The 12,773-nt window shown below is 38.7% G+C and overlaps 1 protein-coding gene across 1 annotated transcript in view; it reads right to left on the bottom strand.

Annotated features, from left to right (window-relative positions):
• PDE3A (phosphodiesterase 3A) overlaps positions 1–12,773 on the bottom strand; it is a 315,847-nt gene that overhangs the window by 38,502 nt on the left and 264,572 nt on the right. Inside the window, exon 6 of the mRNA XM_081821315.1 lies at positions 2,067–2,286. Coding sequence (XP_081677441.1) covers positions 2,067–2,286 — 220 coding nt within the window. The remainder of the gene's footprint in view (positions 1–2,066; positions 2,287–12,773) is intronic.

The raw sequence follows: 12,773 nt of genomic DNA, 5'->3' as shown, positions 1-12,773 counted from the left end.
TGAAGGCAATAATAGAACATGGTTTGAATTACAGATTTATAAAGCCCAAACAAATAAAAGACACACTACTGGGTTTATAAACATTACTGAACAAGTAGGCAGTGAAATTCTCTTATTTTTCTCCAAAATCCCTTTTATAAAAATCCCATTACATTCTTCCTTCTAAGAGTACAAAAAATAGACTGTGTGGAGGAAAGCTGTGGGAGTGGTAGAGCTTTTCGGAACATCTCTGCTTTCTTTAGGCAACTTATTTCCCACAAGTTTGGAGCCCACGGTGGGAGAGTCTCCCTAGAAATGCTGGAAGCCGATGTGCTTGATGTTGATTACTCCACTGAGCTTCATCTTGGCTTGGGATGCATACCACAAAAACATGTTTCCTAAGGATGTTCCACCACACACTTGCTCCATGGGCAATTACTGTGTGTTAACCTAAAAAAATTGGTTTTGTGGTCAGATAAATTCAGAAAATGCTACCTGAGACAAAAATCTAGAGGTTTTCTTTTGCAGGACTTCTCAAAGCTTTTAATAAAGTGATGTGTGTTATGAATCACTGATCTCAGATCATGCTTTTTGTGTGTGGGGGAGGGGAAAGATGGGATTAATATTCCACAGAAATTATTTTATTAAAACAGCCCTCATAGAGAGGGTAACAGGATAACGTTGGGATGGTAAAATAACTTTTTAGTCTGGCCCTGGACAAATAAACTAACAAAAATGATTTTCCCTTTTAAAGTATTTGTAAAGAGAAAACAAGTAAAAATAAAGATTAGAAAAAGAAAGAGTGTTCATTTAGAGTTTATGACTAAGTGATTTGAAGATGGTATCTGTGAAGCTTAAAACGGAATCTAATAATCAAATCTAGCTCTGTGAACTGGTGCTGTATGTAACTCATTTACTCAAACGGTTATCCTCATTAACCTTAGCCAAGAGACAGAATTTTGTTCAAGGCACTCTCATGACTACACTTAGGGTAAAAACACTTAACTCTTCTAGTTAAAAGAATACTGTAATGCTTTAAAATCAACTCTTCAAGATGAAGCTATTACTAGAGAACAACAATATGGTAATCAGTTAAGAGGAGGGATTTCCTTCTTCGTGACAATGTTGGCAAAATAACTACTCCTGTGATGCGACGCCTTTTTTTCTTATCCTCTGTGAAAAGACATCACTTCCTATTTCTAATTCTATTTAGAAGTGATAGACCAGTACAAGCCAATTGTTTAATTGCCTTCAGAGACCCATTTCAGTCTAACCATAGTGTGCCATGTATTATCTGAACATTTTTGTTTTATTTATTTATTTACTTACTTATTTAAGATTTTTATTTATTTTTTTAAAGATTTTTTATTTATTTATTTGACAGAGAGAGACACAGCGAGAGAGGGAACACAAGCAGGGGGAGTGGGAGAGGAAGAAGCAGGCTTCCCGCTGAGCAGGGAGCCCGATGCGGGGCTCGATCCCAGGACTTCGGGATCATGACCTGAGCCGAAGGCAGATGCTTAACCATCTGAGCCACCCAGGCACCCCTAAGATTTTTATTTTTAAGTAATCTCTACACCCAACGTGGGGCTTGAACTCACAACCCCGAGATCAAGAGTTGCATGCTCTTCTGACTGAGCCAGCCAGGCGCCCCTATTTGCACATTTTTAAAGTGGGGATTGAAAACTTAAAATATCCTTAAAATGGATATAAAATCCTCCCTGAAGAGCAAGTAAAATATATTCCAACAGAATATGTTAAATTACTTGATATGATTTTTAATTATACGCCTTATGCATTCTCCATTAGTAAGCAGAGGAAATATACAACTACGTGTTTTTCTATCATCTCCAAAGGTTAGCTTTATGGGCTCTGTGGACTCTAAGCTTTTTATTAACAGGAAACCATGGAAAAAGCAAGTTTCTACTCAAGACAAATCATATTATCCTATACTTACTTTCCTGTCAACTTCTTTGGCAAACCTACCTGTACAGAGCTGTGCGGACTGGTGGTGAGTGTTCCTAAGAGGAACACTAATCATAGTTTTCGGACGGGTTAAATACCAGTTAACAATGTAAAATCCTTACCTGCTACATGTAACAGGCGGAGGGAGGATCTGAGGAGACAGGTCAGGGGCACTCTGAGTATAAGTTAATGCCCTGTGAGAACCTAGGCCTTGTCTGGCAGTCGTCTTGGCAGATTCTGGAAGCCGCACTGCAGAAATTTTGCTGACTGGGCTGTTGGCAGGAGTCCCTTGGGGGGGTGAGGAACAGGGTGATGGAAGAGGTGAAATTTTAGCTAGGGCACCTAGAAAGAAAAAGAGTTTTTAAATCACTAAGTCAAATTTTTTTTCAAAATCAAGATTGCAACTCTTAAACTTCACCTTGGACCCCCATTTACTCCATCAGGACCACATGAGTACTCAGGCTGGGTGGGGAGCTGACCCTTTCTGCCCCCATCTGGAGACAAGGTGTACAGTGGGGGGTGTCTCCACGGCATGAAAGGCGAAGGATGAATCATCATAAAAAAATCAGTGGCAACGTTGGCAAATCCAGTTGAAGCCTTGGTGTCCTGGAGTAACTTCAGGACAGAAGGATATTATTTTCTCCTCCCATTTTTGTTTCTTCTTGTCATTCTGACATAATGATAATAATTAAAATTTCCTCGTGTGCTTGCCTTCTCCTAGGTTGTGAAATTTTTAGCAGTCACAGGATCTGCTATTGTTTTAAACATTAACTTATCTTAGCCGAGTTTGGCAGGTATCCAATAATTAAAATATATAAAGAAGATAGATTTTTGAGAGGCAATTACCTTGAGTAACCATCAACATTTTCGGTGAAACTACCTTATTTGTGTGAAACAGGGCTCTGATCAGAGTCATTTCTGAAGAAAACATTTAAAAATGGAAGACAATCCGCTTCAGATTAAACAATAGGCCTCAAGCCTAAATTTTAAGTGTTGGTATCTGTGCCAAACCGTATTTACTCTTGATTGTGAAAATTTTACAGAAAACTGGCTTAGATTTCAAAGTGCTGATACTCGAGTACAAGGACGAGATCTTTTGAAGTTCCGCTCTCCCAAACACAGAGAAGGCAGCCCGCACTTAGAACTGAAGAGAGCTCTATCTTCTGAACAGCCATCGGCTCACTGGTTTTCAGCATTGTAGGGCCCAACAAACTACTGTAAGGCAAATGAAATGAAATCATTCATTGTTTTCTATTTCTCACCACTTGGGGGGAAAATGCATAGCCGGCAGCTCTCCCATCATCAGGTAATATGTGTGGGGAACTGGCAGCTGGCTGAGTTTGCTTCCAACCTCCAGTTCTCTCAGAAGTTTTATTTGTTACACCCAAAGATTTTCTGGTCCACTGAAAGGAATATTAAGCTTGCTGAAGGGCTTTTGTAATTTTTACGTTTCTTGCTGGCACCGTTCTTTCTTTTGTTTTGTTGTACCAGATGAGAAATCCTGCTCTTCCTTTGATAAGTCTGGAGGTTGGCGGCCCTCCTATTCCTTTGCTCAATATTTGTATTGTTGATTCCCGATGGAAAGATCAATCCCTTGCCTTCATCCGTAAATGAAACTACTCAGACGCAGAGAGGTAAAGAACCTTCCCAGGGTCACAGTGCTAATAAGTAGGAGAATATGGAGTGAGCCCAGCTGTTCTTAATGAAAGTGGTTTTAGCCCATACTGCTCTCAGAGACTGTCCAAGGAGGAAGAAAAATCTATCATCTGCTAGGCAGCATTCGCATTGCACTTTAAAATGGCACTACTAATGGTTTTCATTTTGATTTCTATTTCTATTGGAAAGATTTAGCTGTTTTACCAAAGATACTGACAAACCTGCACTTGTACATAATGTCCTAAACCAAAAAAAAAAAAAAAACAAAACCAAAAAACAAAAAACAACTCAAAAAACAAAACAAAAACAACCCCCACTAAATTCTTAACTCAGCGTTTCCCAAAGAACCTATCATTGTGTGCAACAAAGTGGGTTACAGGGGCCCTGTGAAGTACTAATGGTTATAATTTTTTTTGAATATTTTATTTGGAAGCTTCAGAATACATTCAATTTTTAATATGATCTCTAATATTTTATAATTAGATTTCATTGTAATTTTACAAAAGGAAGGAAATAAAATTTTCATCAAGCTCTAAATCCCTTCCCATTTCTCCACTGCCCTGTAACATTATTGTATTCACACATATTATTTTACAAATAACACATCAGGCTCTGATGGAAAAAGGTAGGAAAGGGCTAGTCTAATTCAGACTATTTGTTAGATTATGGCCAATTGAGTCTTCAGATAATCTTAGGAAAGCAGTGTCAACATTAAGGAATGGGCTGAGGGTGCAACGTTGTATAAAGAAAGTATCTGCACAGAGTAATGATCTATTTGTTCAACAAATATTGATTGTGTGCCCCCTTCCAGAGACTAAGGATACTATGGTGACAATAACACATTCCCTGCTGTCATGGAGCTTCCATTCTCTTGGAGGAGTTAGAAACTTAAAAAAGAGGTGGAAGAGGAGGAAAAGGAAGGAAAAAGAGAAAGAAGGAGGAGAAGGAAGGATAAAAGGAAAAGATATACAATGGACTATTACTCAGCCATCAGAAAGGATTAATACCTACCATTTGCATCCACATGGATGGAACTGGAAGGTATTATGCTAAGTGAAATAAGTCAATCAGAGAAAGACAATCATCATATGGTTTCACTCATATGAGGAATATAAGAAACAGCACAGAGGATCATAGGGGAAGGGAGGGAAAACTGAATGGGAAGAAATCAGAGAGGGAGCCGAACCATGAGAGACTCTGGACTCCAGGAAACAAACTGAGGGTTGTGGAAGGGGAGGTGGGTGGGGGGATGGGGTAGCTGGGTGATGGGCATTAAAGAGGGCACGTGATGTGATGAGCACTGGGTGTTACACACAACTGATGAATTACTGAACTCTACATCTGAAACTAATGATGTACTACTACGATATGTTGGCTAATTGAATTTAAATAAAAAAAAGAAAAGAAAAGAAACCCAGGTATTTATAAGTGTCTAAAGAAAAATACTGTAGAGAATACAGAACAGAGAACAGAAATGCTCTAGGGGTAAAATTTGAACAGAGGCTTGGTGAAATAAGACATTTAGACAAGTATTGGGGGAAGCATGTTCCAGAAAGAAGGACCCACCTGGAGGGTGTCAGAGGGTTAATCGGGAGGTCAGTGTGGGTGCAGTTTAGCGAAGGGGAAAGAGGAGCAGGGAACGTGGCCAGAGAAGCTGCTGGACAAGGCTGTAGAGGGCTGAGAGGCCAAGGCAAGACTTTAATTGTTGTTTATTTTGAAAAAGAGACTTCTGATAGGCATTGCTTCAGGCAATTCTTTAATTATTTTGATAGTTAATTGTGAATTTTTGAAAGTCTTCTACCACTTTTTTTTTTAATAGATCAAAGCCTATGGGAACAGTCTCTATATCTGTCTTAACACAACATATTTTCTAAAGGCAATTTATGAGAGAAGTGATTTTTTTCGTTGCTAATTCTTCGTAGCTGCCAGCTGATAGTCTCAGAGAAATGCAATTCACTCTTAAATATGAATTTAAAAATCCCCTCAATGATTAGAGTTCTTGGAACTCATGGATTAACTAAATTTAAACAAATAGCAGGCCTTAAGACTCCAAACTTACTGCCTGGGATGAAATTTAAAATAAACCTTGTAACAGAGGAAAAGCACTTTGCTTCTGTAGTACTGTTAGTCTACATACTTTGAACACTTTTAACAAGCATGAGTCTTGGCAACAACTATGAAAAGAGGAATATTTGCTCTCAGTCACCAAGATGGCAACATAGGATGTGCCCAACTTAGCTTTCCCTCATAAGAGCAACGAACAACTACTCAAGAACAAGACACCACTGAGAGAGTCCTGGAACATGGGGGTGAGGCTGAAGCATGCCCCTGCACCACAGAGACCAAGACAGACTGCATTAGAAGGGTAAGAGAAGAGACCACAAGTTGACCACACTGCCGCACCCCCAGCCAGCACAACACTGCGTGGAGAAGTCTCCCCTGAGCCTCTGAGGATACCCAAGAGGATAACCAGCAACCCCCCAAAAAATTGTGGGTTGCTTTGTAGGAGTCCCTATTCTGATCTACACCATGGGGATTACAGAGGCATCTGTGAGGTTCCACCACTGGGAATCTGACTGTGATGGATAAAGGGGTAGGGGTTTGCAACAACCAGGACATAGATCTTGGCAGACCAAGTTCATACCTGCAGTGCCCAAATAGTAATCTCAACCAGCAGCGCTGCTCATCTGCAGAACCAAGTTGGAGGCACACACTGATCAGTGAACTTGGTGGGTACAGATCTGTCTGATTCAGATTCTTAAGCAAGGAGTTTTGTCAGCCCTATAGCCCAGTATGCTCATACCCAGGCAAGGAGGTAAATCATAGCCTCACCCACTGTGGAGAGTGTCTCCCAGGTCCATCTGACCAAAAGGATTGGTGACAATTCCCAGAAGCTGTGAGGTCCAGCGGTCCTTGAGCCAAGAAGGGGGAGGGCAGCGTGGAACACCCAGAACAAAGCCAGTATAGGGTGTGGAGTGTCCCCATCCTATGTACCGGCAGGGGGATTAATTCAGAGTTAAGGCTGAGGGTAGCTCCTAGCCCCTGTCTACCTGAGAACCTGTTTGGGAAACAGAAAGTAGCTGGAGTGACCCCTCCCCCTCCTGCCCAGCAGGGAGCTGAGACATAGCCCCACCCACAGCAGAGTGTCTTTTAGCTCCAGCTGACCAACTCCTGGAAGCTGTGCGGTCTAGCAGCACTAGAACTGAAAGATGGGCAGGTGATGGCTTTCAGAACAAAGGCCTGTTTGGTAAAGGAGCTTGGGGCGTGGGACAGCTTAAGTTAAGACAACAAACAACCAGCTTTGTTGGCTTTAGAGCTGCTTCTCCTGCTGTGCCCAGGCAGGGAATCTAACTTGTAGCCCCACTCATTACCGATACAACCTATAGCCTGTCTGACCAGGGAACCTAACCAGAGCACCTGGGAAGCTGCATAACCCATCAATAGCCTTATGTACAATGGCACTTGAACAGAGAGCACAGCCTGTGGGTTCTCCCATCTTCAGAGCAAAACTGATGGCCTCATGGAACTAGAGAATTCAATGCACAATCCAGCCTGATTCAGGTCCCCACACAACAAGCTACACAGCTCTTGGGTCCCTGCCAGGGCAGGGAAACTGATTCATAACCCTGCTATTACTGAATACAGTACCAGTCCTGACCATCTGGTAAGCCTGACCAGAGAATCAAGGCACTGCAGAGCCCAACCTACAGTTTCAGGTGGGTAGGGAACCAAGCCAGCAGCCCCGTCCAACTGTTCTTAGCCAGTGGCACACCCCCTGACTCCCAACCTTAGAGCTTGAACATTTGCCTCACCCAAAAATAGACGCAAGGGTAGGCCCTACCTGCCTAAGGACATTATCGGGAGGCATGCCTAGAAACAAACTGAGCTGACTGGTGAAGAACTGTCTCCGCAAAGTCTGGAAAAGAAACCTGATCACTCAAATGCGTAGATACCAACATAAGATATCAAAGATCACAAAAAATCAGGTGAATATGACACCACTAACAGGAACAACACAACTACAGAACGACCAGAAAGCAATGAACAAAATGGCAATAGTAAGTCCCTACCCTATCTATATCAATAAATGCTTTAAATGTAAACAGATTAAAATCTCCAATTAAAAGACACAGAATGGCTGAATGGATAAAAAAAGAAGATCCAACAACATGTTGTCTTAAAGAGACTCACTTTAGCCTTAAAGATGCAATAGACTGAAAGGGAAGAAAAAAGACATTTCAAGGAAATGTTAACCCAAAAAAACAGGAGTAGCAATACTTATATCAGACAAAACAGACTTTAACTAAAAACTGTAAAAAGAACAAAGAATATCTATAATGAGAAAAGGGTCACTGCAGCAAGAAGATATAACAATTATAAATATTTATGCACTCAACATTGGAGCACCTAAATACATAAAGCAAAAACTAACAGAGCTATAAGAAGAAATAAAATGTAATACAGTAATAGCTGGGGACTTTAATACCCCACTGTCCACAATAGATAGATCAACCAGAGAGAGAATCAATAAGGAAACAGCAAATTTGCACCACTACTATAGAACAAATGGACCCAACAGACATATATAGAATACTCCACCCAACAATAGCAGAATACACATTCATCTCAAGCACACATAGAACATTTTCTAGGATAGACCATGTTAGGCCACAAAACAAGTCTTGGCAAATTCAAGAAGATTGAAATCATACCAAGTATCTTCTCTGACCACAATAATACAAACCTAGAAATCAGTAACAAGAGGAAGACTGGAAAATTCACAAACACAGGGAGATTAAACAATAGCTTCCTGAACAATCAATGGATCAAAGAAAAAAATGAAAAAGAAAAAAAAAAGTTTAAGACAAATGGAAACACAACATAACAGAAATTGTGGGCTACAGCAAACGCAGTCCTGATGGGGAAGTTCATAGCACAAATGCCTACCTTAAGAAAGATCCCAAATAAAAAATTAAATCTACATCTTAGGAACTAAAGAACAAACTGAACTCAAAGTTAGCAAAATGTAGGAAATAATATAGAGCAGAAACAAATCAAGTAGAGAAAAGGAAAACCATAGAAAAGATTAATCAAACTAAGAGGTGGTTCTCTGAAAAGTTACATGGGTTTTGGTAATGATTTGTTGAATAGGACACCTAAAGCACAAGCAATACAATCAAAACATAAATAAGTGGAGCTACAAACTAAAAAGCTTCTGCACAACAAAAGAAACTATCAATAAAGTGAAAAGACAAACTATGGAATGGGAAAAAATATTTGCAAACCATATATCTGATAAGAGGTCATATCCAAAATATATGAAGAACTCATATAACTCATTAGCAAACAAACAACCCAGATAAATGGACAAAGTATCTGAATAAACATTTTACCAAAGGAGATATATGAAAGGTCAATGGGTACATGAAAAGATGCTCAGCATCACTAGTCATCAGGGAAATGCAAATTCAAACCCCGATGAGGTATCACCCATGCCTGTTAGAATGGCCACCATCAAAAAGACAAAAAATAAATGCTGGCATAGATGTGGAGAAAAAAGGAACTCTTATGCACTGTTGATGAGAATGTAAACTGGTGCTGCACTTTGGAAAACAGTATGGAGGATCCTTTAAAAATTAAAAATAGAACTACCATAATATCCAGCAATTCTATTTCCGGAAATATATCTGAAGGAAATGAAAACACTAACTCAAAAAAAAAAAAACAAAAAAAACTGTGCCCACATGTTCGCTGTAGTATTATTTACAATAGCCAAGACACAACCTAAGTGTCCGTCAATGGATGAATGGATAAATAAGTTGTTTTATATATATATACACATAGTTGTTGTATATATATACACACATACATATAATTAAATATCATTCAGCCATAAAAAAGTAAGGAAATCCTATGCTAATGTGGTAAATGCTAAGTGAAATAAGTAAGAGAAAGACAAATACTGTGTGTTCTCACTTACATGTGGAAGCTTTAAAACAAAAACAAAAACACCAAACTCACAGAAAAAGAGATCAGACTGTGGTTACCAGAGGCAGGGGGTGGGGGAAAGGGGAATTAGAGGAAAGGAATCAAAAGGCACAAACTTTCAGTTATAAGATAAATAACTATTAGGGATGTAATGTACAACATGAAGACTACAGCTAACACTGCTGTATGATATACAGGAAAGTCATTAAGAGTGTAAACTGTATGAGTTCTAATCACAAGAAGAACATTTTTTTCTTTCTCTTGTCTTTCTTTTCTTATTATATCTATAATGAGAAGATGGATGTTGTTTTAACCTAATAAAGGTGGTAATAATTTCACAATATATGTAAATCAAACCATCTTGCTGTATGCCTTAAACTTATACAGTGATGTATGTCAATTATTTCTCAATAAAACTGGGGGGAAAAGCAGGGATATTTTTATACTATAGGTGAGAAGATAAAGGTCTAAGCATATAAATTCCTTTTTTCCCAAACCAAACTACTGCTTCATCCAGTGTATATTATCTTTAAGTTTTTAAAACAGCATTAGGAATGCTACAGAAAATGGGTACATATTTATGTTGTTAGTCTTCCAGTAGAAAGAGAGATGTAAGTGCTGAAAATAACCATATACGCTATTTCTAGAAAGGATACACTACAAATAAAATGATCTCAGATGCAGGAAGAGGATATTCCAAGGAAACGGGAGAAATACCCTTTTTGCAAGTCTTCAAGAACAAATTATATTCTAGGTTGTTTTAAATGTAATCATGTATAAAGTTAGAAGGATTAACTTTATGAGCTTTGGAGTCTCATCCAATTTCATGCTGCACATTCACACATTTACACACGCACACACGTGGTGGGGGAGGATTCAAATAAATATGTATTCTCTCAATTTTATTTATCACTTCACATTTTAGTAATTTTAAGAGACTCTAGGAAAAAGACATAGCTTATAAAATATAAATTTCTGAATGACTCAAACTGCCCTAATGTAAAAATACTTAAAATCAAAGCATTTTAGAAATAAAAAAATTTAAAATGTAACTTGAAAATTCTAAAATACCAACTCCTTTGAATAATTCAGTCTTTAATTCCTTGCTTCTGAGAGCATGAGAAAATGTGTCAAGACACTAGGAACTATGGACAATTAAAGAGAGATGATAAACAATACTGGAGGAAAATTATTTAATTGAATCCATCTGTTTTGTTCTGCAAAACTCTCTCAGTTTAATTTTAATTGAACAAGAAAGGAACCAGCATGTCTAATAAATGCATGTCTCTTTTCTATGTCCTCAGTAAAATGGACAGCCCTAATATTTTTCCAAAACAGAAAAGGTATCGACTGTATGGAGAATGCAAAAAGAAACACAAAACACTCCCATACACACACACAGTGCCATAATTAAAGTTCTCTCTCATTTCAAATTTTCTGTAGGAAACAGTCTAACTTGCAGGTGTATAGAGATCTGTAATCACTCTAAGAGGATTATAAGAATCTTATAAAAATTAAAAGAATCTGGGAAGGGTCTACTGCAAATGCAGTAAGTATAAACTGGAGGAGTTTTAAAAGCAGAATGACAAAGGCAGCTCTGTATTGTCAGTGGCTTATAATAAAAAGGCAAGATTAAAAATGTAAATTATATTTAAATATCCTGTTTTTACACTTTAATCAAAGGACTCCTATGTGATTTTACCCATTTATTTCATATTCACAATTGCATAATAATTGGGTTTGTTTCAACTATTTAAATTAATGCTGATTGAGCTAGAGGATACACTGTTTCACTTGCCTTGTGCAAAGAACAGATTTCATGAGTCCCCTCTGGAAACAGGCCATTTACCTGTGTAAATGTGTACCTGTGTTTATTCTCTATGCTTGCATCCCCCTACCTCTTTTGCCCATCGCTTCTTACTTTCCTCCTCCAGCTCCCTTCACACTTTATTTAGGTTCCGCTTCCTTATACTCTTTGCCACGGAAAGAGGCTTTCCCTGGCTCCCTTCCACATCATAGACATCACAGTCAACCACATCAAACACAGCACACCTACTTAGCCCAAACAGCACCAACATGCCATCACTGCAGGAAAAACAAAGGATTCAAAACAGCAGAGCCCATCGGATCAGGAAGAACTGTAACAGAATTTCAGCTCTCTGATTCTTGATGGGCTTTCTTCCCTTTTGGCAGACTTTCAGGGATTTGTTTAGTCGAATTCAGCATGCATACGATATAGGTTATTTTATAAACATTTAGCTCTGCTGTGACAGCAGTCTAAATATGTCACAATGCAAAATCCCCTCCCAAGTAATCACGATGGGGATACCTTATGTACTTAATGAGTGAGGCTCTCACCATGCCTGTTCTAATTTCTATCATCTGCCTTTGGGGTATGTTACACAGACATTTTTTTTTTTTCTTTTACAGTTTGTTCCTTCTTGGCTACAGTTGTATGAATTGAAGAGTAGGACACAGAAAAATGAGGCTGTTCTTCATGCCCATTCCATTATTTGCCCCGTTATTTCCAGGGAATGCACTAACTATAATTTTCAGGTTCTTTTTTTAATTGACATGGCATGTTACTTTCAGGTGTACAATGATTCAATATTTGTACACCGATTTTAGTATATGTGCTGCCAAAACCAGCACAATTTTCAGCTTCTTGACTTTACCATGTTGGTTATTTTATTTTATTTATTTTTTTTGTAAAGATTTTATTTATTTATTTGAGACAGAATGAGAGAGAGAGAGAGTACATGAGAGGGGGGAGGGTCAGAGGGAGAAGCAGGCTCCCTGCCGAGCAGGGAGCCCGATGCAGGACTCGATCCAGGGACTCCAGGATCATGACCTGAGCCGAAGGCAGTCGCTTAACCAACTGAGCCACCCAGGCGCCCCATGTTGGTTATTTTAATAATTTTAATTTTCTTACCTAAATGAAGGAACTGAGAGACACAAAACCAAATCCTTCCATTATCATGTACTTGGTCAAGGACAGGACCAAAAAAATCCTAATTTTAAGTTACTTCAGTTTGTTGTCCTCAATATTTTCTAGTATAAAATCATTAGAACAAAAGAAAGGATTCAGGACTAATTGTGTGAGCTTGGACAACTTACTTTCTATGCTTCAGTTCCCACAAGAACATAGAACATTGAAATTCATATTTCATCCCTTGAGTTACATA

Source organism: Leptonychotes weddellii, chromosome 5, assembly GCF_054177405.1.
Source record: "Leptonychotes weddellii isolate Sample4059 chromosome 5, ASM5417740v2, whole genome shotgun sequence".
Lineage (NCBI taxonomy): Eukaryota > Metazoa > Chordata > Mammalia > Carnivora > Phocidae > Leptonychotes > Leptonychotes weddellii.
This window is presented reverse-complemented; position numbering and strand designations above follow the sequence as displayed.